The sequence below is a fragment of the Barbatula barbatula genome, assembly GCF_947034865.1.
Source record: "Barbatula barbatula genome assembly, chromosome: 1".
NCBI lineage: Eukaryota > Metazoa > Chordata > Actinopteri > Cypriniformes > Nemacheilidae > Barbatula > Barbatula barbatula.
Window position 1 is genome coordinate 35,402,369 of NC_136766.1, and position 24,673 is coordinate 35,427,041.

General features: G+C 40.3%; 1 protein-coding gene across 1 annotated transcript; it reads right to left on the reverse strand.

Annotated features, from left to right (window-relative positions):
* Positions 1-1,425: 1,425 nt before the first annotated feature.
* LOC306901783 (uncharacterized protein) lies at positions 1,426-15,958 on the reverse strand. Its single transcript, XM_079469844.1, has 13 exons — positions 15,894-15,958; positions 14,575-15,191; positions 14,408-14,503; positions 11,329-11,562; positions 11,078-11,225; positions 10,925-10,951; positions 9,233-9,774; positions 4,947-5,660; positions 4,113-4,208; positions 3,738-3,971; positions 2,356-2,503; positions 2,195-2,221; positions 1,426-2,101 (listed from the first exon to the last, which is right to left on the reverse strand). Exons 1-13 carry the CDS (start codon positions 15,898-15,900, stop codon positions 1,548-1,550), a joined length of 3,444 nt encoding a protein of 1,147 aa, XP_079325970.1. The 5' UTR covers positions 15,901-15,958; the 3' UTR covers positions 1,426-1,547.
* Positions 15,959-24,673: the final 8,715 nt, after the last annotated feature.

Here is a 24,673-nt window from a genome sequence, read left to right on the forward strand (position 1 = left end):
CTTTGCTAGCTTTGAGGCACAAACCGGCACCGCAGCACAGAAGACTTTACCTCCTCCTGGGGACCAGGTGATGACGCTGTCCTCGGACAGTGTGAGGAGATCCCTCAGAGGGACCAATGCACACAACACTCCGGGTCCTGACAACATTCCAGGACCTATGCTGAAAGACTGTGCTTTAGAACTCAATGATGTCTTCATAGACATTTTCAACATCTCTCTGAGTCGGGCTGTTGTCCCCACTTGCTTCAAAGCTGCCACCATGATTCCAGTTCCCAAAAAAGTCATCTCCATCCTGCTTCAATGACCACAGTCCAGTTGCACTTACTCCTATTCTCATGAAGTGCTTTGAACAGCTAGTCATGCACAACACTAAGTCTGTCCTCCCCCTTCCTGGACCCCTTCCAATTTGCATATTGGTATAAGCGCTCGACCAATGGTGCCAACGCCATTGCCCTCCATGTTGCACTCACTCATCAGGACAATAAAGACTCGTACGTCATAATGCTGTTCATAGACTTCAGTTCAGCATTTGACACAATCATCCCTGAACAGCTCACTCACAAATTGGTCCAGCTGGGACTAAACACTTTGCTGTGCAGCTGGCTGTTGGATTTCCTGATGGGGAGACCTCAGGCAGTATGGGTCGGCAGTAAAACATCCAGTATCATCACACTGAACACTGGGGCCCCTCAAGGATGGGTGCTTATCCCCTCCTCTACACCCTGCAGACCCATTACTGCACACCAAAACATGACTCCAACAACATCCGCGGGAAACGGGTCACTCAGGATCTCCTCATTCCGTCCAGGGGCCAGGCGTGGAGGTTCCAGAAGTCTGATCAGAGGTGGCAGGCCGTGCCCATTCTGCGATAACTTTGTCACTGGGAATCAAGGGGGAGTGATTGACAGAAGCATTCGCTTCTGAGAACCGAGTCTGGTAGGGCCCATAGGGCGCAACTAGCAGAGCTCAATTCTCCTCTTTCCTGACTCCGCACAGTACCTGTGCGGGGAGGCTCACTAGGGGGGAAGGCGTACTTTTTGTCCCGCAGTCAGCTGTGCGCGAAGGCATCCGTGACGAGGGGAACATTGAACTGTTCCCAACTGGGCTGGCACGCGGAGGATGGAGTCATGATGTCACTGTGATGTTACTGTGTCCCACTTAAAAACGATTGCAGCTATCGATGGAAAATAATTATAACATTACCATACAAACTGAGAAAACACAGCAGATACAATAAAACATCTTTGTATGGAGAACGCAGCAAAGACTTTAACTTACCACACGTGGTGATGTGACACTAAAAGAGACTTGACTTGACTTCAGGACTATCGAGAACTCAATGATCATTTTCACAGAATGACCTTTACATCATGTGGTATGATTTTATATAGAAAACAGTAAATCATCCCAAAAATGCTGGCTTTTCACATTAATGTAGATTTTTTATTTAACATTTGGTCATACGTGAACTAATTCGATTTATATCAAGAAATCTGTTTCTATTTTCAAACACAAAATAAAAGGTTTAATGTTGTCGATTCTGTCAATCAGCACTGTTTGACATGTGATTTTTCCTGTACGGGACAGATAGTCATGGTGTCAGAAGCTTTATCGCAGCAGTAGAGGTAAAAGAATGGGAAGAGTTTCTCTTTGAACGAGTCCATAAAGGTGTAGATGTGACTTCTGGCCTCTACGTCATAGAACGACACCTGTCCTTCCTCATAATCCACATACACGCCCACTTTTCTCAGCTTGGGCTCGATGGAGAGTAGGACGGGCGGCGAGGAGGACACGCGGTATTCCTGACCTTTCTTCATGGCTAGTGCCCAGTAACCGTGAAGTGAGCTCACTGAAATCCTGCCCTTTCTGTTCACGGACGCCCGGGCCACACCCAGATACCAGTCGTCCTTTTCGCCCACCTGGACCTCCCAGTATCTGCGTCCAGAGGAGAAGCCTTGGCGTCCAAGAGCGATGACCACTGTATCAAAGCGTTCGGGTGTGTCGGGCAGGTCTTGCCACGCCCCCAGGTGACGCAGCTGACGCCCGTCTTCAGACAGCTGCAGCCAGGGGTTAGCCGTGTCCGGGTCAAAGGTTGCGTCGACTTAAAAAGGACGCAACAGAGAGATTTTGTTGAATTTTAAGGCAACTTTATATACAGCACTCAGAATGTATTAGGCACCCAAAGCGACATTACCTGAATACTTCTGAATCTTCCTCAGCTCTGTTTACAACACAAATAAATAAGGAAAATAAGGCAAAAGGTGATCAGACACACCAAATGCACAACGTAAGTAAAATTGTACATAAAAAAGGTTATTTAAAAATATGAGAATTTACGCTAAAGGGCCTATTGACCTATTTCAACAAGTCTGTCTGTTTCTTCAGTAAACGTCTGGTCCAGTTTAAGTACAGCTCTCCTTATGGTACCCACACACTGATCTCCAGGAACACAGATCTCAGACCAGTCCTTAGTGTGTGGATGAGACATTAATGATGAGAAGTTCTGTCAGAAAAATTTAAAACAGAAACATGACTTAATGTTGCATTTGCGATTTATAGCTTTCACATCTGATAGAGTGGCCTACACAAGTTTTCTGTGCGTATGTTCGTTCTATGAATAACACGTGCACACTTTGTGAAACAATCGTAAAATCTAATTTAGGACTTTTCTACGCAACATTTTATGGCCTCTGGACTGGACAGGATGTGTCTCTTACCAAATAATGACGAGTACTTCTGATCGACCAAAAAGGTCGTTTTTTTGTTTAATTGAAACACATTGTCCCTCATAATTTTTCTATTCAAGATTCAATTTTTTCCATAGCTGTAGTATTTTTCTATTCAAATATGTTCAAAACACAGTATAACGATTGATAAAACTACACTGTACGGCAGAATCAGATATTTTATTTAGTTATTGAAGTAAATTGCATAAATAACCAAAGACTTTAACACTGTATAGCAGATATTTATTGACAGAGATGGATAAACATGATCTTTAAATTTAACGTTATAATCTCAGCGGGATTGTGGTGAGGAAGGCGGGATGAGAGCCGTGAGGTGGGGCCGGTGGCGTGAGTTATAGTTGCAATCAGTTGGAGGAGATCAGGAGCTTAAAAGGGAGCGACAGGACTGTTGACGAGAGAGGACCGGGCCCGGACATGTTTATGTTTTATGGACGGCAGTCTAACGTGAGGTGGCTGCCAGTCTTTACTTCCGTGTTTATTGTTTGTTTGATTTGATTAAAGTTATGTTAAATGTCCGCCGGTTCCCGCCTCCTTCCTTCCCTTTTATGGATCTTGTTACAGGGATGTTTTTAGAAACAACCATCAAAAGGGTCTTCGGTTACACTCAGACATCAGGGTCTGATTTAAATGCGCTAAATTGATCAGCAATTCCAAAAATACACGTTTGCTGTCACGACTGTAAAGTGTAAGTTTTATAACAGATTTTATTCTGATTATAAATTTCCCATATAATAACATCACTAATAGAAATGACCAGTATCTAGGTTATCTGGAGACCAGTATATCATGTCGCTACAACATTCCTTGTGGGACTAACACACAAGCTGTTTCTGGGACTTTGGCCAAAATAAAAAAAGAATCCAGAACTTGGTCACAAAGCAATGTCACTCTGACCAAATGAAGACTAACTGGCAGATTGTTCATGAGTAAAATCATGCGGCACAATGTACATATTGCATTGAAGTGTGTGAAGCATTGATGGCCGTGCACCTGTAGAAAATGAATGTGGTCTTCAGTGTGCGCGAGATACTCTAACTCTGTATTTCTCATCTTCAACACATCGATTTCTCGCTTCAGTTCTTCGATTTGAGTGTTGGCCCAGCTCTCCGTCTTCCTCTGTTTCTCCTCGATGTCCAACACCAGCTCAGCCTGAGCTTTCTGAAGCGCTCGGATCAGATCTGAGAACACCTGCATGCTGTCCTCCATCTCTTTCTGACCGCTGGCCTGTGTTCAGTTTAAGATTCAGAAAATAAAATGTGAAAGGACGAGTGAAGCTATTGAAGAGAAACTAATACACAGAGTTAAACGGTATCTTCAGTCTTTCATTTTTGGACGTATTATATATAGCTTGTTAGAGTGACGTACTTTGTTGAGCTCTACTGAGTTTCTGAAATCCTCCACTTTCTTCATACGCTCCTGGATCATCTGCTGAACTTCAGCTTCAGTTTTCCGCAGCAGAGCCTGTCAACCACACATTTTTTCTGTTGAGCAACAAACGTCTCTGGCATACAAGCTATTTTAATGTCCATTTCTACACATTTCTGATACTTTTTGATTATTTTGGACATTTATGTTCCAAATACAATTATAATAGCCCATATTAACTACTACCCACTCACTAACTACTAACCACATTTTACAGCGAGCTCGCTTCTCAACACAATCACATGTTTTAGTACAGAGGGTATGCACCTGTTGCACCACGTGAACACACCCTCCTGAGTGGTAGAACACTCTGCAAAATTAATGGTTACAATATCAGGAAAGGCAATTAGGCACAACATTTGAGTGTCCAAGAACACCCGATTCCATTGTTAGTCGTAAAGATCACCGTCGAGTCCAGCCGCTTGTAATTTAAGCAAATAATTGCCCGTTTAAGTCCCGGTTTCTGGTTTGTTTCGCCTATTGAATGCAGCCATTTTGCCACTCAAGGGAGCCGGTCCTGGCATGTTCACGTGACGTCTATGGAGAGGCTCAGAGACGACGTATTTTTTTTTATAATAACTGATTATGATGTTTGAGATATCAAGATAAACTTTATTACTTTTTTTACCTTGTTTGAATTAGCCATCTCTTAAAATAGTTTTGAATGACCTACGTTGAGAGGGTTTTTATGCAGTCATATAGTCACTATAAATCATTTTAATATTCAACATTTCATATAATAAACCAAATGTCCTAGTGATTTAATGTCTTCACCTTCTTCTCGCTCCACTCTCGTTCGACTGGTACGGTGTAATGAGCCCTGTGGTCCATCTCAGTGCACAGCACACACACTATGGTCTGATCTTTCTTACAGAACAGCTCCAGCAGCCTCTCGTGTTTCGTGCACATGCGCTCCTCCAGGTTGCGAACCGGCTCGATCAGTTTGTGTTTGGTGAAACGAGCGGCATGGCTCTTCAGATGCTCGGCGCAGTAAGACGTCAAGCAAACCAGGCATGACTTCGCCGCCCGTTGTTGAGGGCCGGTGCACACGTCGCAGGGCACCCCCTGTGTCCGCAGCCCATCGGGAGGAATGAGCTCGGGCATTTCTGAGGACAGCTCATCGGGGGTTCGTCCGGGATTCGGCTGCGTGGCTCTCAGAAAGTTGTTGCCTTTCATCTCCTTGAACCTTTCGGCGATCTCTCTCAGCACTGTGTTTATGCTGATCTCGGGCTGTCTGAGGAAGGTCTTTTTGCACATTGGGCACATAAAGAGAGCGCTGGACTTCCAGTAGCTGCCGATGCATGCCATACAGAAGTTGTGTCCGCAGGGGATGGAGACCGGGTTGGTAAACACATCCAGACAGATGGAACAGTGCACCTGCTCTTCTTCTAACACACCGCTGGGTGATGCCATTCCTGTCTGCACAGAAAAAAACAACAATATCCAAACAGCTGCTAACTTTAACTCTGAAGACGACGCTTTGACATTCTTTGACAGAAATCGCTAAAACTCTTGAGTGAGGATTCATTTAATCATTTTAAAACCTACAGATCAGGGCCCGTATTCATGAAAAATGGTAGCGCAAAGAGTTGCTCCTAGTGACGAAATTCTAAGAAAATTCTTAGAAATGTGGGCATTTCCCCTTAAAATTACAGAAAAGATCCTAGTAAAGAGAAAAGGTAATTTATAAAGCATCTTAACCCTTAAAAGCGCTCTAACGGTCCAAAATGGTAAGGAGTAGCCAGGAGGACTTTTAAGAGACTTAAGGTGTTTCTTTATCAGACACATGAAAAGTGAGAAGAAATGTGTTGCATTGCACGACAACGTCCATAATACGTTTAAGGTTTATCAGATTTCTTGTGTGTTCACATTAGATTTCCATGCAAATTGTAAAAGCTCTATAAAATTAAGTAAAATAAAATTGAATGACAGTGAGTTAATAATACACAACACATTATATCTTGTTCATGTTTGTGACCGATATTAGAGACAGACTAACATCTCCAAGACAGCGCAGATATGCCATAGCATCAGAAAAAGAAGGAATCGCTACATTAACATACAGTATTTGGCAATTCTGTCACAATCTGATTACACAAACAATTACAGCAGGAGCTTATTGTGTCACTGTGCATTTACTATCAAAAACGTTGATATGAACAGCATGGAAAATATACATATTATATATATATATATATATATATATATATATATATATATATATATATATATATTGTGTGTGTGTGCGCGTGAGTACGCTAAAACAGAAACAATTATGTGCAATTTCAAACTGGCAACCCTATTCTTAAAAGCGCTCTCTTATTGGCCAGCCAACCAATCACAGTATTTAAAAGACTGTGTCATACATAGCAATGGGGTCAGCCCCGCCTCCTCACTAAGATACGTTTTTGTCTTTTCCTTGCTCAAAGTTGCTCTCTACATTCATTTACACCTCCAGACTCTTCATGTCAGCTTTGAAAGAGCCACATCTGAGCAATGACATTCTTCTCGGATTCCTTTGCATTAGTCGGGTCCCTAAACACAAAACACATTTTTTGGGGTTAACTTAAATAAGTAACCTGGCGGCCTTAACATATTAGCTTGCAAACGGATTTCATGCCAACTCGTGCTAAATATACAGTGAGTCACTTGGTTTTGATTAGCGATCTGCCTGTTGATCTGAACTCTTCTTCTCGCGCAGAGACACTTCAGGAATATGTGAAGCCCGGCTATTCATAGAAGCCAAGATTATCATATCGCCAAAAATACTGCAGCCTAACCAGACACCTGCTTCATAAACAACACACGCCGGAGAGTTCAGAGCCCAAAACATCATTTCTGATATAGACTTTAAGGGTGAAAAGCAAACACAGTTTAGTCGAGTCTTTGGCATTATTAGGAACACATTCTTCTAAATATCTTCTCCGACACACTGCTGCTTCCCTTGACACGTCCAAACACCCATGTGACGCGTCTACTCACAGTGCTTTTACACCCCGACTTCAAAAATACACTTTCCTTTGATCTCTTATCCTTCTCCAGATAAAACTCAACGATGCACCTCTTCTTTACTACTATTATAATTATTCGCCACCAGAAGAGTTTGTTGTTTTGTATTTTAAACACACACACCAGATAAATATGAACATGCTGTCGCCCTGAATGCCCGACTGTATTCATGCAGTAATGAAAGTGTTTTAATGGACACTCACCAGTACTCTGTTGTAGTTAAATGACACTGAACACAATGAGCGTTCAGCTCTAGACAGCAGTGACATGAAGCACAGCTGATGGCCGTCACCCACCCTGAAATATCCCCGTCACCCCTCCCCCCCGCCTTAACCCAGTTTCACTTTAACTCTACACCCCACGACGGGACGGCCTTTACAACAAACAACCTAGATCTATAGATCTCCCTCTTTATCCAACCATCCTTCCATCCTTCCGTCTGTCTACACATTTGTGCATTTATGACACACTCCGAGTCCACGTTTCTGGCAATAGCACAGATGCCATTTTATTAAGACGCTCTGGAAAGTTCATACAAAAACTATGACACCCTGAGGAAAATCATTATAATAATCAACACTTCAAATACAGAGAAGGTCTGATATATTTTTCATTTAACATGTTTCTAGTATCAAAGTACAATCAGATAAAAATCATATAAAATAAAAGTGTTCCATAGCATTCCAAGACCGTATTCACAAAACTTCTTTGACCTCTTACTTCTCCTCCTAAACGGCAGTAAAGGTTTTTAGTTAAGAGTTTCCTCTTACCCTATTAGCAACTTTTAGTAAGAAGTCTTAAAGTCCCATTGAAATATAAATTACATGAAATATTGCAGCGTTTATTGTAAATAGTTTATCAATGTGGGTCTCTCTCTTTTAAAATGTGTGTGCCCTCATAATCGTCAGTTAAAATCTAAAGATGCACTTCCTTCCTGTAATATCCATCTTAAATGACGTATGTTAGACGGGTTGGGCGGAGCATCCTTTAACTCCTCCCCTTCAACTGCCAGTTCCATTTCACAATGCAACTGCTGTTTTTATGCACCAGAGAAAGATGAAAGCCACGCCCAACATAATTCTTATTCGAAATTCTTTTACGGTCGGAAATGCGTCAAATGCAGAAGTAAAACCAATCGCAACTTCCGGTTCATGGGACTTTGAGCTAAGAGAAAGGGAGGGGTTGACCTTGTTGCTATGGATGATGTCAGCAAGCTCACTGACTATGACCACAGTGATTGGAGGAGGGTCAAACTCTTTGCATAAAATTACGGCTGACACAACCATTATTTTAAAGAGTTTCTCCTAAATCGGCAAGTAAGGAGCTAATTTTAGCCTCGAGATGTTTTGTGAATACAGGCCCTGTAAAACAACTGTCACTATTTCTGATATACTACCATTCCACCGCTATATAACATTATAGTACAGTATTGGCACATATTTTGTGTCTTTTTACCCAACATAATTCAGAAACCTGTGGTGTGGTTTTGATGTCACTCCGGGCATTTATTCACAGAGTAAATAATACAGTTATTATATAATACCATTTTCAAAGTCTGGAAAGCAACAACATTCCCAGGGGCCTCTGAAAAAGACCTTTAAGTGACTTTTCTCGTAGCTGTAGCGACGGGAAACGTTTGGGGATTCATTTTCTTCTACATATTCCAAATTCAACTGAAAGATTTCTGTTTATAAAATGAGTCGTTTAGTACTTTAAAGTAAGAAAAAAGAAGAAAAATAATAACTGGTCACGAGTCTGACAGTTTTTTCTAGTTGCCAGCTAGCACCGGCAAAAAAACTTTGATGGCCCCAAAATATTTTCAATACAACGATGAATAGAATGATGACAGAATATTTGCTCGTTTTGGTTGCTCCACTCAATCTGAAAACGAGTAATAGCGCCACCTACTGTGTGACATTAAAAACTGTTTGTGAAATTAAACTGTACAGGTGATGTATGCTCACAGTTGTGATCCAGTGTCAATCTTCATGATGCTGTAGATTCGCCATTGCACCCCTGATGTGAATACGAACAGTTTGTCCACTCGCTCAGCTGTGTTTGACCGGGCTGATGATGAGCGGTCCGGGGTTCTTTCCATCCTGATTGATGCAGGGGCTGAAGATGGGGTACAAGCTCTCTGTGAACGTATCGCTGAACGTGTAAAGATGAGAATGTGCCCTCACGTCGTAGAAAGACACCTGACCGGCTTCATAGTCCAGGAAGATGCCCATCTTCTGTGGCAGTGAGGTGAGACACAGAGGAACCCTGTTGCCGGCGAGAGCCTTCACCTCGCCGTTTTTCAGCCACAAGCACCAGAAGCCTCCATCCGGACTGAGACGGATCTCTCCTTTCCGTCGCACTGATCCGCGGGCCACGCCCAGGGTCCAGGCCGTCTTATGTCCCACCTCCACCTCCCAGTAGTGTCTGCCCGCCGACAGTCCCTCGCAGCCCAAGACGAACAGAGCTGGACTGAAGCGACGTGGCGTGTCTGAATGAGACGAACTCTTGCGCTGCTCCTCATAACGCACCTGCCGTCCGTCTTCAGGAAGACAGAGATCCCGCTGGGCTGTGGACGGATCCATGATCACCTCACCTAGAAATGACAATTTCAGTGTGTTATATATACGTCTTAAGCTAGATATCAGCAAACGTAATGACCATGACCACAGTGATTGGCTGATGGGTCTCTGTCAGTCACATCATCATAGAAATATTAAAGAATGAGTCTCATGCCGACATATTTCAATTCAGATCTTAAAAAAAATGTCGTCATCTTCAAATGAAGATTGTGAAGCATATGCTTAGTTACTAATTAAACAAGTGAACAGATACATTTTTAAATATGTTTTTCTGGTGCAATCAAATTAATATAAAATTGCGTTATAATGTTTTTGTTTGTTAGCTGTATTTAAAAAGTGGTTGTCTGTTTTTGCAAATAAACTTATAACCTATATATACTTTATATTAATATGTTATTATATGTTCAAATAATGTTCTGCATCTTGGCCCGTATTCACAAGACATCTTAAGGCTAAAAGTATATTGCAACTAGCAGATTGCTAGCTGCTTACAATTAGCTGAACATATATTTTAATTAAAAAACATATAGTTTATTTGCAAAAGAGAACTCTGTTTTTTTAATAATTCAAAAATCATGATGTTAATTGTGTTTTATTGTATTTGTTTGCTGTATTTTTTTTAAAGTTATTGATAAACAATAAAAAACAAACAGTTGGATTAATATTAATTGGAATGCACAATAAAAACGACATTTTTTCTAAATTCAAATTCACTGTTTCTGTGAATGAACTCTTCACTTGTTGAATTAGTAATTTAGTGTATATTTTTTATCTTAATTTGAATACGGCAATAATTATTTAGTCGATTTATTGAAATATATTTATGTAAATGTAAATGAATATGACTAGACTTTCATACATAAAATTTCATCCATACATAGGTCATGGTGAGTATTCAGTTTTTAACTGTTAGGTTAAATTCCACATAATACTCAAGTATGGAACTAAAGTCAAATAAATAGTACTTTATGACCCTGCTCAGTAAACATCAAAATACTAAAAGTTATTTCTGCTAAATGAATAAATCCGTGTAGCACATTACAATGAGTCAAGGCTGCCCCCTAGTGTCCATCATGACTTCTAATAAAAACATGAGTGTAAAAATAACTTTTTATCATGAAAACGTACAAGAATCTGATGATGTGCTATAATAGAAACACTTACTGGCATAGTTCTGCAGTTTTCTGAGTTCTGCGGAGAAAACACATCACGAACATTAGTTACATCATCCAGACTAAAATGGAAATGACGAACATGATTCAGGAGATCATCTGATTGGCTGGCACGGGGAAACGCTCAATACGATTGGCTAATCACCTTTCCCATAAAGCCGTTTGACCTCCTGCTGGAATTTATCCACGAGTGAGCAGACGGACTTTCTGATGGTGCTGATGTGAAGATCCGTGTTCACCGACACCGTTGACCAATCAGACGGCTCCGGCGCAGGCGGCAGGGACGGAAGAAACTGCAAGTAACACAGAGGTCATTTCTAAACGATAAACTACAAACAATGACCCGTTGTTTTATTGATATAAATGAATGGTTTGGATGGGTGTGTGTGTGTTGACCTGCAGGAACAAGACTTTGTCGTGTGTCTGAGAGAGCGTGTCCAGCTCACTGGATCTCCTGCGGAGCGCGTCCAGCTCCTGCTCCAGACTGTTGGCCAGATCTCGGCTGTGTTGCTCGGCTTGTTTCTGTTTCGCCGCGATGGCGTCCAGCAGATCGGCCTGACACTGTTCCAGGAGCCGCTGGAGCTTGGCGTAAACCACCCAACTCTCCTCCATCTCCCTCTGACTGTTCTCCTAAACACATGTTGGGTAAATGAAACGACATCAGAAGATGAATTAATAATTCAATTCAATTACACTGTATTTAAATGACACTGTCTGAAAAGTCATTGGGTGAAACCACTGAAACGTCATGGCAGTAAAGATTTGAATCATAAAACATGCAATTTGGTAAAACAAAAAAATGATCAAAATAAAGATATTAGGTTTTGTCCAAGGTAGAGAACGCCATTTTGACACAGGATATTTAATTGCATTTTCTGCTGATATTCTCATAAACACAACACATCCCAATTTGTCTTTTAAAAAAGTCAAATTAAAATATTGTGAAAAACAATTGGATGTTCTACAAGATGTTCTCAAATAACAAAAATGATTGACCGAATATTCATGTGTAATAAAAATGAAAAATATAATGAAAGAAAGAAGTTTCCAGGACTGATATTCTCATCCACTGTAACATTTTTAAAGACCGTTTAAAGATATTGACATGAAGTTGGATTATATGTGCGGAAACACATCTACTAGTGCCTTTTAAATGACCAACAAATTACTTTTTGCTAGTTAAAAACCCAATATTCTCTTGTCGTGCAGTGTACACGACTTTTTTCCTCCTCATGATTTCCTTTCCTTTTCCTTTCCTCCGATACTGGTAGCTTTCCACATTTAAATACATTTCACATGTATAGTATTCTAATAAATTATAATTCATTAACGTGTGATTAATAAAAACTTGTTTAGACATCACAGCTTATATGAGATTGACCGTTTCAAATGGGACACAAAAAGGGAGAAATGTTTTTGATTTGAAGGAGACAAGGGTTTAACGCAGTGGTGTAGTCTAGTTTTTTGTCTTGAGTATACTCTGATCCCCTCATCGTCCCAGATCGTCGACCCACGAGCACCACCTCAGACCACACTCACGAATCCATAGAGTCAACCTCTAGATGTAATGAAGGGCATTCTGAAAGATTCATTGCAAGCAAGATTTCAAGAGGCCAATGGCAGCTGGACTTGCTGGTTTTGTTAATCGCGGTTAAGAGTTTCATTTAACCTTCTATAATTTTTCAGCATAATGTAAAGAATAACTTTACGAAAGTATACTCTTTAAATAAAAATTGAGTTTGATTGGACTAAGGCCATGTGAAAGACTTACAGTAAATCATATTGAAATAAATGCTTAAAATCAAACTCTAGATTTTTCGCCTAGTTTTCACACACATGCCCCCCCGTCCCTAATTACACCCCGGTTACAGTAATGAGAATTTTAAAGGCCTTTTTTTATCAAATTGTGTCAAACAGTCAATACAAGTCTTGAAATGAATGCCTTTAAACGCGATACCTTGTTTAGAAAATCCTGTTTGACATCTTGAAACCAAGATAACATTACTAATCGCTTCTTTGAAGTCTTTTTCAGCTTTGACTACATGGACTATAGAAATTACGCTCTTTTTAATTCTTTTTTTTCACTGCTGTGCTTCTGAAACCTTGTAACTCCATATTTAGTGATTTTAATTTTTGGTCACACTTCAGTATTGGGGGCAATTCGCCCCATTAACAAACCATTAACTACGACTTTTTCCCCAATAGACTCTTCATTTGTTGCTTATTAATAGCTAGTAAGGTAGTTGTTAGGTTAAGGTTTTGGGTAGGATCAGGGATGTAGACTATGGTCATGCAGAATATGTGCTTTATAAGTACTAATAAACAGCCAATATGCCAATAATATGCATGTTAATAACAACTAGTTAATAGTGAGATTTCCCCCTTTACTGAAGTGTTACCTAATGTCTTGCTATTAATCATTATTGTAAGTCACCCTTTGTCACTCTGTTGTGTACCCAATAAAAGCATTAAAAAAAGCGGACACAGACATCTGATAGGCTGAGAGGAATGTTGTTGTTGTCACACATGAACACACACACACACAGACAGTGCGAGTCATGAGACGACGAGTAATCTGACAGGACAGACCGGCCGAACACGTTTAAACTCACGGCTTGTGTCTCTAACACCCGTCTGCACATCTTCATCTCTGACTGATAGGTCATTCTGCCTCCATGTGCAAGTATATGTTCAAATCTGGCTCAATTTACATCTTACACAGCATCATTTCATGTTTATTAATGCATTTACTTTCAGCTTTGTCCACAACGTCCATTAAAAAATCTGCACACCAAAGCACTTTCTGAAAATCAAAGATCAATTGAATGAACATTCCGCAAAACAAAAGGCTTTTGTTGTCCTTCAACCTGAAACGCTTGCGCCTTTTGCTGGAAACTTCTCTGGCTTAAAGAGGGCGTGACATCATCGGCAAATATTTGCAGCGCTACTATTGGCTGCGTTAAATCAAACAGATATTTTCAACAATGCAGCGGAACACTGTTTTGATATTTCCAGCTTTCCCACATAAAACCGTAAAACTTTGATTATTGAAAGATGGGAAAATCATGTAGTATTGACATCATGTTGATAGTCACAAAGAATTACATCATGATTTTTGTCAATACAGGTCTACACGACACCTTCATCCTGCGGTTAAGGGACAAATCACCCCAGAAATCAAAATGTTGTCTCTTGGCATTTCAAACCTTTATGACTTCGTTTGGGTAGGGTAAATACAGAACCTTTCATTTTTGGGTGAACTGTTCCTTTGAATAGATTATAGCAGATTATATATTATTTAAAATGTTTGAACAATACCACACAAGAGCGGTTTAGTGTGGATACATTATTGGCACATAGGTGAACCTCTAGCATCACGTTTTTCCCCGGCAGAATGTCATATGGTGTAAACTTTGAAATATTGAAATGATTTACATCAAGAAGAAACGGTTCTTCAGCTTTTAAAGGGACTTACTTTCAGGACTTTAATGGAGTGTTTTATTTCCTCCAGCTTCTTTTCTCGCTCGTTGATCAGATGTTTCAGCTCCGAGCGTTTCTTCCCCAGTTGACTCTGAGAACACAACACATGTCAAATCACGTCAGACGGCGTCAGCGTCTCTGAAGATAACCAAAGACACCTACCGCTACTTTCTTCCACTCTCGATCGACCGAGACCACGTTGTGCGTTTTGTGCGAGGTCTCGACGCACTCCTTACACACGCACGTGTGTTCGTTCCGGCAGTATGCGTCCAGCAGACGCACGTGTTTCTTGCACATCTTGTCTTCCAGGTGACGTATGGGATCCAGCAGCTTGTGTTTGCTCAGCGTCTTTCCCTTCTTGTGGGGTCGCAGGTGAGCTTCGCAGAAAGACCCCGGGCAGTTCAGACACGACTTCACTGCCTTCATCTTCCTCCCGATGCAGGCGTCGCAGGGGACTTCGCCCGCTTTAGCGAAGTCTCCCAAGTCGTCGTCCTTCTGTGCAGCCGGCGAGTTGGCGATGCCGGCGTTGGCGGTGGACAGACCCTGGAACTGTTGGGCGATCTCGGCCAGCACGCAGTTGACGCTGAGCTCTGGTTTTTTGGAGAAGGTTTTCTTGCACATGGGACAAATGAACTTCTTGCAGTGGTTCCAGAAGCCCTGAAGACACGCCATGCAGAAGGTGTGACCGCAAGGAGTGGAGACGGGCTCTACAAACACCTCCAGACAGATGGAACAGGAGAACTGCTCCTCTGACAGAAGACGCCCGGGAGATTGTGGGCCTGTGATAGACAAAAAAGAAGAAGAAAACCAGATGCATCATCATCAATGTATTGAAGAAGACATGATCGTGGTGACTAGATTCGTCATCTTTTGTAGATTGTAGAGGCCAATAATCTGGATTTGAGTCAATTTGATGAGAAATGTTGAGTTCATATTGAGATCTTCAATTGACTTTTGATTAATCTGAGCTCAGTCAAACTCCAATGACAGACACATTTATGACTCTCTCTTTTCTCGGAAGTATCATCATTTTCATTCTTGTTGTAATTCAACACAGAATCTATTTGAACACAAACACGCACTCTCGGCGATTTATCAGTGGCGCGTGAAGGTCGTGCAAATAAGACGGAGCTGACGTCATCACCAAGGAATGCCGTGAAACAGGACCAGCATTCAAATCCAAACACACACCTGTTGTTGTTTCAACCTGATGTGCTTTTCTTCCAATCACTTTTGACAAACATTCACACTCGATCAAATGCACGTTTATTGACGTATTCTCTTTCGTTACATATTCTTGCATTTAAAGTTTCGGTGAGCAACGCATACATTCAAATCGACAGAGTGAGTTAAAGTACAACCAGAGATCATGTGTGAAAATGATTTGCTTTTGTGTTGCAGTACAAAGTCCCATAGATAACCACCACATGTTTCTGTCTTGCTAGTATTCATGTTCAACAGAATGAAACGCTTTTACTCACACTGCATGATGAGCGCGATCCTGTCGTGCTTTCGCTGTTTGGGAATATAAACGTGTTCCTCCTCTTTCTCTCTTTTCTGTAGGCGTGTCTGGCACCTGGCGTTAAGGGCGTGCTCACGGGTATGACGTCAAAGTACCGCGAGCTAGGCAGGTATAAGGTACTCTTGCCCTGTCGCCGCCATATTGGACAGGGCAAGAGTACCTTATACACTCATACAATTGACCGGGCTGCTGTTTTTAATGATAAAATCACAATAATATGTACATTTCGAAACTGATTTCAATTGTTAACGATCTGCGTGTAGTACAAACACATTGATAGCCAGTTACTTTTGATTTCTATAGATAGACTTACTATAAGGCCTAATAAATATTCATGAAATAATGTTAACAATTGTAAATAACGACATTGACCGTTTCTTGCTCTTTGTACTTTTAGCCGACTTAAGAGAAACGAGATTGGAATAAGAATACACAGTAAAACACAGCTTTTCTTCTGTGCATTCTGGACTAAGATGCATGTAATTACTTATAGACGGTGATCTGCAGGCTAGCCGGAGTTATTTAATCAGGAATTAAATACTGGATTAAACGAACAAACTCAAAACATATACGTGTGCGCTTTTATATATTTTCATTTTCTATTTAAAAGTTAAGTTGAATTTTAGACGCTTATTAACAATGAAATATTATAAAAGATTGAATTGAATGAGTCAACTGGGTGTGAAATCAAATATCAGGAGACTTGACAATGTCCTTTATATTTCATGCACTCGATGGTTAAATTGATCAGGATTGTGTTATTGCTTCATCAGAGCACAAGAGAGCAGCACTCAACCGTCTTCATTCCAGTCACAGCATTCGGCCTACTGCAGTCTTGTAAATGTGTGGGGTAACCATTGTTTTCATAAAATCATATATTATAGAGCTGGACATTACTAAAACAATAACTCTGTTTTTTAATTCAATCACTGCTGTAAATGTTTTTGCGACAGATATTGAGTGTTTAATACTCAGTGTTCATGCCAGTATCTCACTGGGTCGAGTATTTTCAGAGATATTACATCCTACTAACCCATACAAGTGACATCAAACCTTCTTCTCCAGCTATTTTTACATCCTCATTCATGTTTTATTATCTCATCTGTTTCGAGTCAGCCCAGCTGAGCTTTTCAATCCAGTCTGTCTCTTATTCTCCACTTGTTCTGTCGGTGTTCTCTACCTCAATCATTGTGTTCCCTCTCAGAGTTATTAATAGAAGCTCTGTTCTCTCTCTCTCTTTATTTTCTCCCATCTCTCCACCCCCACGCTATACAGCACTCACATTTTCCCCTTTCACATCCTGTGCCCATGCTCTGTGGATGTACACACACGCACACAACCCATTTTGTCTCATCTTTCTTTCTCTCTTTCACTCACACCCACTATCAGCTTAAAAAAAGAAAAGAAAGTACAGTGGAGATTTGGTGAGATATCACGTTGAGTCATACAGCTGCTTCCAACCGTACAGAAAAACTGATGATAATGAAACCTACAGCTCACGCTGGGCTCTTCTGCATCTGCTCGCTGTCACAGATCGAATACACAGAGATTTAGACCCGAAACACTCAGTGCAGAGGACATACACGAGGTCAAGCGGACGTGTGCATTTGACCTATACATGCAAAGTTTGGGACGTCATTGACTACCATAGTAGAAAGAAATGAATGAGAGGTGCCCCAGTTTGCTTTCCCAAATTCTTCATTTGTGTTCAAGAACAAAACGGAGCTTAAAAGGTTCTTCACAGCCACAAAGAACCATTCCGTCAAAGGTTTTTTAAAGAACCTTCTTCTTGTTTACTTTCTTATAATCTGAAGAATCGCCACAAAGTACGAAAACAGAAAGGTTCTTCAGATGTTAAAGGTTCTTTATGGAACCAAAAGGTTCTTCCATGGCATTGAAGAACCTTTTGAAGCACCTTTTTTAAGAGTGTATGGTACTCAATGATGTCCCAGTTGCCAACATTCTTCCAAATATCATTCTTTGTGTTCAACCGTTAACAAATAAAGTCAAAACTTGAGTCATTCGTGACAGAATTGTCATTTTCGAGTGAACTGTCCCTTTAAAGCCTTTTGTTTGAGCTTCACACAACCTGTGTTCCTCCAGCACCTTTAAGCACTTCAAGTGTCCTAAAAGCGTGTAAATAAGAGGCGTATGAAAGTTTCCATTTGCACGGTGTCAAACACTGAACTAATCTTAGTGGATTTTCCATGTCAATGGTTTCTGTCTTCACCTCACGAGCCCATGAGTTGCAGGAGAGAAGCTCCAGGGATGTTTCTGAGCAGCGTGTGATAAAGTGTTACGCGGTGTTTGATGTCAGTGTGACGGCCGCGAGGGCCTTCCGGAGCGTATCGTTGCTCCTTTCATGACATCATCGTCATCTCTAGGGCTCTTTTTGTACATTCACAACAGCGCTCTGTGTTTGACTAAAGTCGCATTAGGTGTGTGCTGTGAAAAACGAGATGTTATTTGAGATTTAGGTCAATATTTCTTGATGATCTTCAAATATTATGGTTATTGATGTCAAACAGCATCACATCTAGAATGTCCGTGAAACCTGAATGAGAAAAATAACAGACTGGTTTATTTCTTATCTCAAACAGACATGTTGTTTTAAATGAAACCCACTTTAAAATCAAGAATCACTTTATTTCAGCATCTTTGTCTGTGACCAAAATTAACCATGTTTTTTGTGGCTAAAGTGTAGTGTAACCGTGTTTTTTGGTGCATTGATTACTATTGGCAAAACCATGGTTTTACTAAAGTAATGGGCTTCATTTATAAAATGCTGCATAGTAACGGTCCTAAATGATATCTTATGATCATTTCTAAAAGGCCTACATGTGATTCATAGGACGAACGTGCGCACGCAGTCTTTCAGATGTGAAACTGTGAGCAGCTGAAGAGCATCTTTACGATTTCTAAATAATGTCATTAATATATAAAAGCTCACCTGTCAAGGTCCAAAATCTTTATGAGCAGTAAGAATGGCCTAAATGTCCAACAAAAAGTGTGTACGTCTGACCCTGACGTTTAGCACCTTTCCACCCAACGGCCGTTTTTATAAATACGTATGTTGCCGTTGATTTGTGCGTGCACAATGAAATCTGTGCGTATGCACGTTTTATAATTGAGGACCGTGCTATAACTGGTTTTTGAAATTTGTAATTTTGTGGTTCTTTATATAGTTACCATGGTTTGGTGGTTTCAGCTAAAACCATGATTATTTCCTTAAGGAATATGAATTGTTTGCTCACTGTGTCGTGCATCAGTTTGTATATTGTGAGACAGTACAGCTCTTTCCACGTTCCTCTTTTGGGAGTTAAGAGAGAGACGGAGAGCGAGATGCTGATGGGATGTTGGGCTCTGGAGAGCGCGTGTAATGAAGCTGAAGTCTACACTCATCAGCCATGAAGCCAAACAGTCTCGCTCGGGGAACGAGGAGACGGAAACAAACCTCACAGGGGAACAACTACAAAAACAGAGTGGAAATGTTCTCGTTGGACTGATCCTGGACCAGCTCGCCCCGTTCAGGTCAGAAACGTTAGCGTGAAGTGATAAAGACGCTGTTCTCAGATCAGATGGATAAGAAAGTCAGAAGGGAGCGCAGTGATGTTAGGACATGAATTAATGAATTAAGGTCAGTTCATTGAGTCAACACAAAAACACCACATGAATGTGAAATCATCAGCCTCATAACATTATTTACTCTGATTATGTGTTAATGATCCTTTACATAAAGCCTTAAATGCTAAATAAAATGAAATATCAGTGAAGATTTATGATTAACCTTCAAAAACACCTGGAAGTGATTCATTCGTGGTGTTTTTTTAACCTTGCCACCCAAGAGGCAAATGTGTCATGTTTATATTTGTTTGTTTTTGCAATAAACCTTATCCATATGTTGGATTTCATTTAAGTCTCAACTCAGTCTAAGATGAGACAGAGTCAAATGGCTTATTGGGTCTGGAGGTGTGAATGAATGTAGAGGTCAAATAATCAGGATTTGAGTAAATGTGATGAGAAATGTTTGAGATCATTTTGAGATCTTCAATAATATTGACTTTTGATTGCAGACGAGACAAATCTGAGCTCAGAGATTCTTTTCAGTCAGTAATGACAGACACACTTCTGACTCTCAGGAGAAATATCTGCAGACAGAAATGAGACTAAAGTCAACTTTACTATTTGTTTAATGTCCTACTAGATTTTAAAGACATCACGTTTTCAGTAATTTTTTCATCAGATAATTGGTCATGTAGTAGAGCTTTAAGGGACAGTTCGCCCAAAAATGACAATTCTGTCATTTACTCACGCTCAAGTGGTTTCTAACCTGTATAAATTCCTTTTTCAGTTGAACACAAAGGAAGATATTTGTAAGAATGTCAGTAACCAAACAGATCTCATCCCCAATAGAAGGGAAAATAAATAGTGTGTCAATGGGGGACGAGATCTGCTTAGTTACTGACATTCTTACAAATATCTTCCTTTGTGTTCAACAGAACAAAGACGTTTATACAGTTTTGGGACAATTTGAGAGTGAGTGAATGAAGTCAGAATTTAATTTTTTGGGTGGAGTATCCCTTTAAATAAAACGGACCCAGAAAAACAACCCAAAATGCTGTCAGGGGTTTTCTTTAGCAAGTTGCAGCAATGCTTTAATAGTATGACTTAAAAACAGCGGTGTGTTTGTGATGCATACACACAGAGTACAGATGGTCAAAACAATACAGGGTTCTGTTTCTGTCTCACACAAGCGTTTGCACATTTTTTCTCTATAGTCAAGAAGGACGTTCTTTAAACAGCAGAAATCTCATTAGCAGGTCAGTCTCAGTTTTCATTCTCACCGTGAAGCCAACGCAGAGAGGAAAACATATATAGATGCAGTCAAATTCAACCAGATAAACCCGTGAAAGCCACATACAGTATACACACTAGACACACCTTAAAAACAATGAAGTTCACATTATATGTGCCTTTCAGAAAAAAACTGAAAGTAAAGAATTAGGTGTTAAACTCAAAGTTTACTACTGTTAATGATACTTTCATAAACTACAAAAAGTATGCCAGTCTTGAAATCATACACTTGCAAGTATACTAGTACTGAAATGATACTTATATATATATATCTATGATATTATATATTATCTTTTTTCATGAAATATTGCAGCGTTTATAGTAAATAGCTTATCAATGTGGGCCATTTTCTTTTTTTAAAACTGTGTGCCCATATAATCTTCAGTTAAAATCTGAACATGCACTCCTGTCCTGTAATGACTAACCATCTCAAATGACGTATGTTAGACGGCTTGGGCGGAGCATCCGTTAACTCCTCCCATTCAACTGTCAGTCTCCTGCCAGTTCCATTTCACAATGCAATGGCTGTTTTTATGCATCCAATCAAGTCGCAGAGAGAGACGAAAGCCACACCTACTATTTTTCATTTGAAATTCCATTTCACTCAGAAATGCGTCAAAACAGGAAGTAAAAACGATCGCAACTTCTGGTTCACAGGGACTTTAATAAATGAACTTTTTTGTAAGGGAATGTGTTTGTCACTCCTCTCATTCACATCAGTGTGAGTGACAAATACAACGTGTACACATTCATTCACATGCTTGACATACAGTACTCGTCATTAACAGTTTGATTTCCAAACAGAAAGATAAAATTAAATGAGGATGGGACTGAGATGGGAGTGAATTCCCTGCAGTGGATGTGGAGGTCTGTGGGTGTCCGGCACTTAGGAGATGCTTGCGTCTTCTCGCATCATCACCGTTATTGCTGAAGGTTCCTGCCATCACGAGACCCTCTCTGACCCTCGGCTGGTGGAAAAACACTAATTTCTAATAGGATTAAAGCAGACGGCGGACAAAATGATGTCGATGAAACGAGGATCAGTTTGTGAAATCTCAATGGTTTCCATATACAGCTGCATGCTATCAGTTTGGATATACATTTCATCTCTAATGTTGAAATATATTCTTTACTATTTGGTCTATGACATCCGTACAGACCACAGCTCGACTATCATGTATTCTATTAAGTTCTAAAAAAGCTTTGAAATCCCAGCGTAGCTGACAAGTGACACAAGAGAGATTGAAGATTGAAATGCCTTCAGGGGAGGCGAAATGAGGCCACGTTTAAAACGGACCGTACAGAGACGAACAAAGGGGATTTTGTGGGTAAAAAGTATGAATGAGAGAGGGAAACCAGTCACATTCTCGTAAGTGAACAACAGGGTTGTGCATTATATTGATGGGGATTTTTAATGTAAGTTTGCTGGATGGATCCTGGGAAACGGTCAAACCCCAACCGAGTCTCAGCAACGAGACGTTCTCCTTTAAACAGAAAACGAGGTTACAGTCCAATAATAATTTATAGAGCATTAATGAGTTTGAGACAAGAGATGGAGGGCTTGATTCTCAGAACGGGTCAGTGTGTCACATGCAGCGGAGGGATCTGAACTCAATACACACGGAAAAACGTGAATGCCCGAAATACAAAACACAATCTAACGGCAAATACTTTACCAGGTGTCTAATTTGTACGATTTATTACGAGCTGCTGTCACGACAGGTTAAGGGATGGGGCTTTATTATTGCTGTCATTTCTGATAATTGTAATTTTTTGATTATTCACAAATTTAAATGAATTAACCAACTCATAGAATACTTGATAAAGTTCCCATGAGATCAGTCACTATTCGTATGTGTTTTACACCTTGTGCACTTTTATTTTCTTCCATCGCTTTAGAAGAGTTGATCTTTGATCTCTACAGTGTCTCTCTTTACAAAATATTAGGTCTTTATGGCCATTAGATAATGAGTATGAGCTTTGTGGTCATCTATACGTTCAGTGCGGTGGTTCTCAAACTGGGGGGGCCCCAACATGGATCCAGGGGGCCACAGATGTTTTTTATGAAATTAATAAATTCAGACATCAGAGAAATACCACCAGCCAAAAGAATTGATGTTCCAGCATTGTGTAACTGAACATGTTTTTGTTTTATTACATTTTTTTAATTTAAGATTATAACCTTCTATAATCTTATGTGGGCCCTCTAAACAAAGGGGGTTTACAACGAAAAACTTCGAGAACCACAGCATGTGTGTATGCCACAAAAATGACAAAAGAACCTTCAAAAACATATTTCCCAACGTAGATTTAACCTCAAAAAGAATTTCAAAAAGATCGTTCTTGAATACATTTTCCTCACATTCTAAAGAGTAAATGAATCGTTCAATTTAAAGTGTAAAGTAAACAAAGAATGTTTATACAGAATATATATGTATTTACTGAAAGACAACAAAACAAATAGTCTTCAATAAGATTTAGATGTTGACATTGTGAAGTGAAGGGAGTGTAAATTGTGTTTCACCTGCAGTAATGTCACATTATCAGCGCTGTAACACAAAACTCAGATCCGCTCAGAATTGATCTGTGATTTTATTTCACTCTTGCTACTATATTGATCAGATGCCACAAGGAGACTTAAAATTGATTGCTTATCATCTTTGGTTGAGCCTGAGAGCAAGAGAAGGGGAAAGGTTTTCTGCCAATGATCTCCTTTTATTTATTTGCATTCCTCCGCTGAGACACTTATTCCTCTTGTGTCCGTTAAAGGTTAGATTCCCGTTTTCCTGCTATAACCACAGGTGCATGAATTATTTACTGTGGTACAGAACCACACACCTTTACGAGCTCAAGTGTGAATGACAGATGTGACGTTACGGTTATCACTCAGATGTGGCTCTTTCACAGATCTGTTTTGAGGAGACGCGTGTGAGATTACTGAGGTCTTTTTCTCAGGTGAAACATCAGGAGACTTTCTGTTTTACACTCCAAACCATAGCCAGAAAATGAAAAGAGAGACAACAAAGAGACCAACGTGAAACAATGTGCTTTTTAAACTAATAGTGTGCTGTGCTTTACTCTATATGTGTGAGAGAAGAAGATCTTCTCGTGATGGCTTCTCTCGTACGGGAAATCTGTAGATAAAGCGGGAGGTTACAGGTAGATATGTGCCTTTAAGAGCAGCAGACGGGAGATTACATACGTTTCATGCTCGATTATAAAGTTATGCTTCTCGCTCTTCTTTCGGTACTCTTTGCATTTTGTTCCTAAAGCACGTGTAAGATGTCCTAGTTGTCGAAGTCTCTCTATTTCTTCTTCTTTTGAAAACGTCTGAACTGATTTTGGATGGCCAGGGCTGCCTTCTCTGTCTCCGGAGCCTCCAGGTCGATATCGACCTCCTCCTCCTGCTCAGGTTTTCCCGCAGTGTCGGGTGCTTTCTCTAGAACACAGTGACCAGACCAGACAATAACAGTTCGGCTGGATCTCTACATCTTCGTCTTCTTTAAAAGTTGCCATGACAAGAAGTTGAGAAAATGGAGTAATAGTGATACTCACCGTAGAAAACACCACCAACAATGAGCTAATGAAATTGGGTTTGAATGCCCACATGCATGTGCAAGAGAGCGAGACCCTGCATCCGGAATCGCCTACTTCCATATTATATAGTAGGCGAAAATTTGTAATAAATAAAACGTCCGAAACCTCAGTATGCAAAAAATAGTAGGCGAGAAGTCTGGTACTTCTGCTGAGATTTGTGGCGAACATCCATTTTTTAAGTGCTAATTAATGAATTTCGTCGTGAAAAAGCGTCCAGGTCACATTACCATAAAACATGGCAAACGCAGAGGGTCCCAAATGTACTCATACTATATACGTATGCGATTT

What these genes read in the sequence shown, in the direction of transcription:
- LOC306901783 (XM_079469844.1), bottom strand. An exon ending in ACAAAGTCTTGTTCCTGCAG is followed by an intron (nt 11,226 to 11,328) that starts GTCAACACACAC and finishes TGTTACTTGCAG; the next exon opens with TTTCTTCCGTCCCTGCCGCC. An exon ending in AGACAGACTTGTTGAAATAG is followed by an intron (nt 2,222 to 2,355) that starts GTCAATAGGCCC and finishes TGTTGTAAACAG; the next exon opens with AGCTGAGGAAGATTCAGAAG.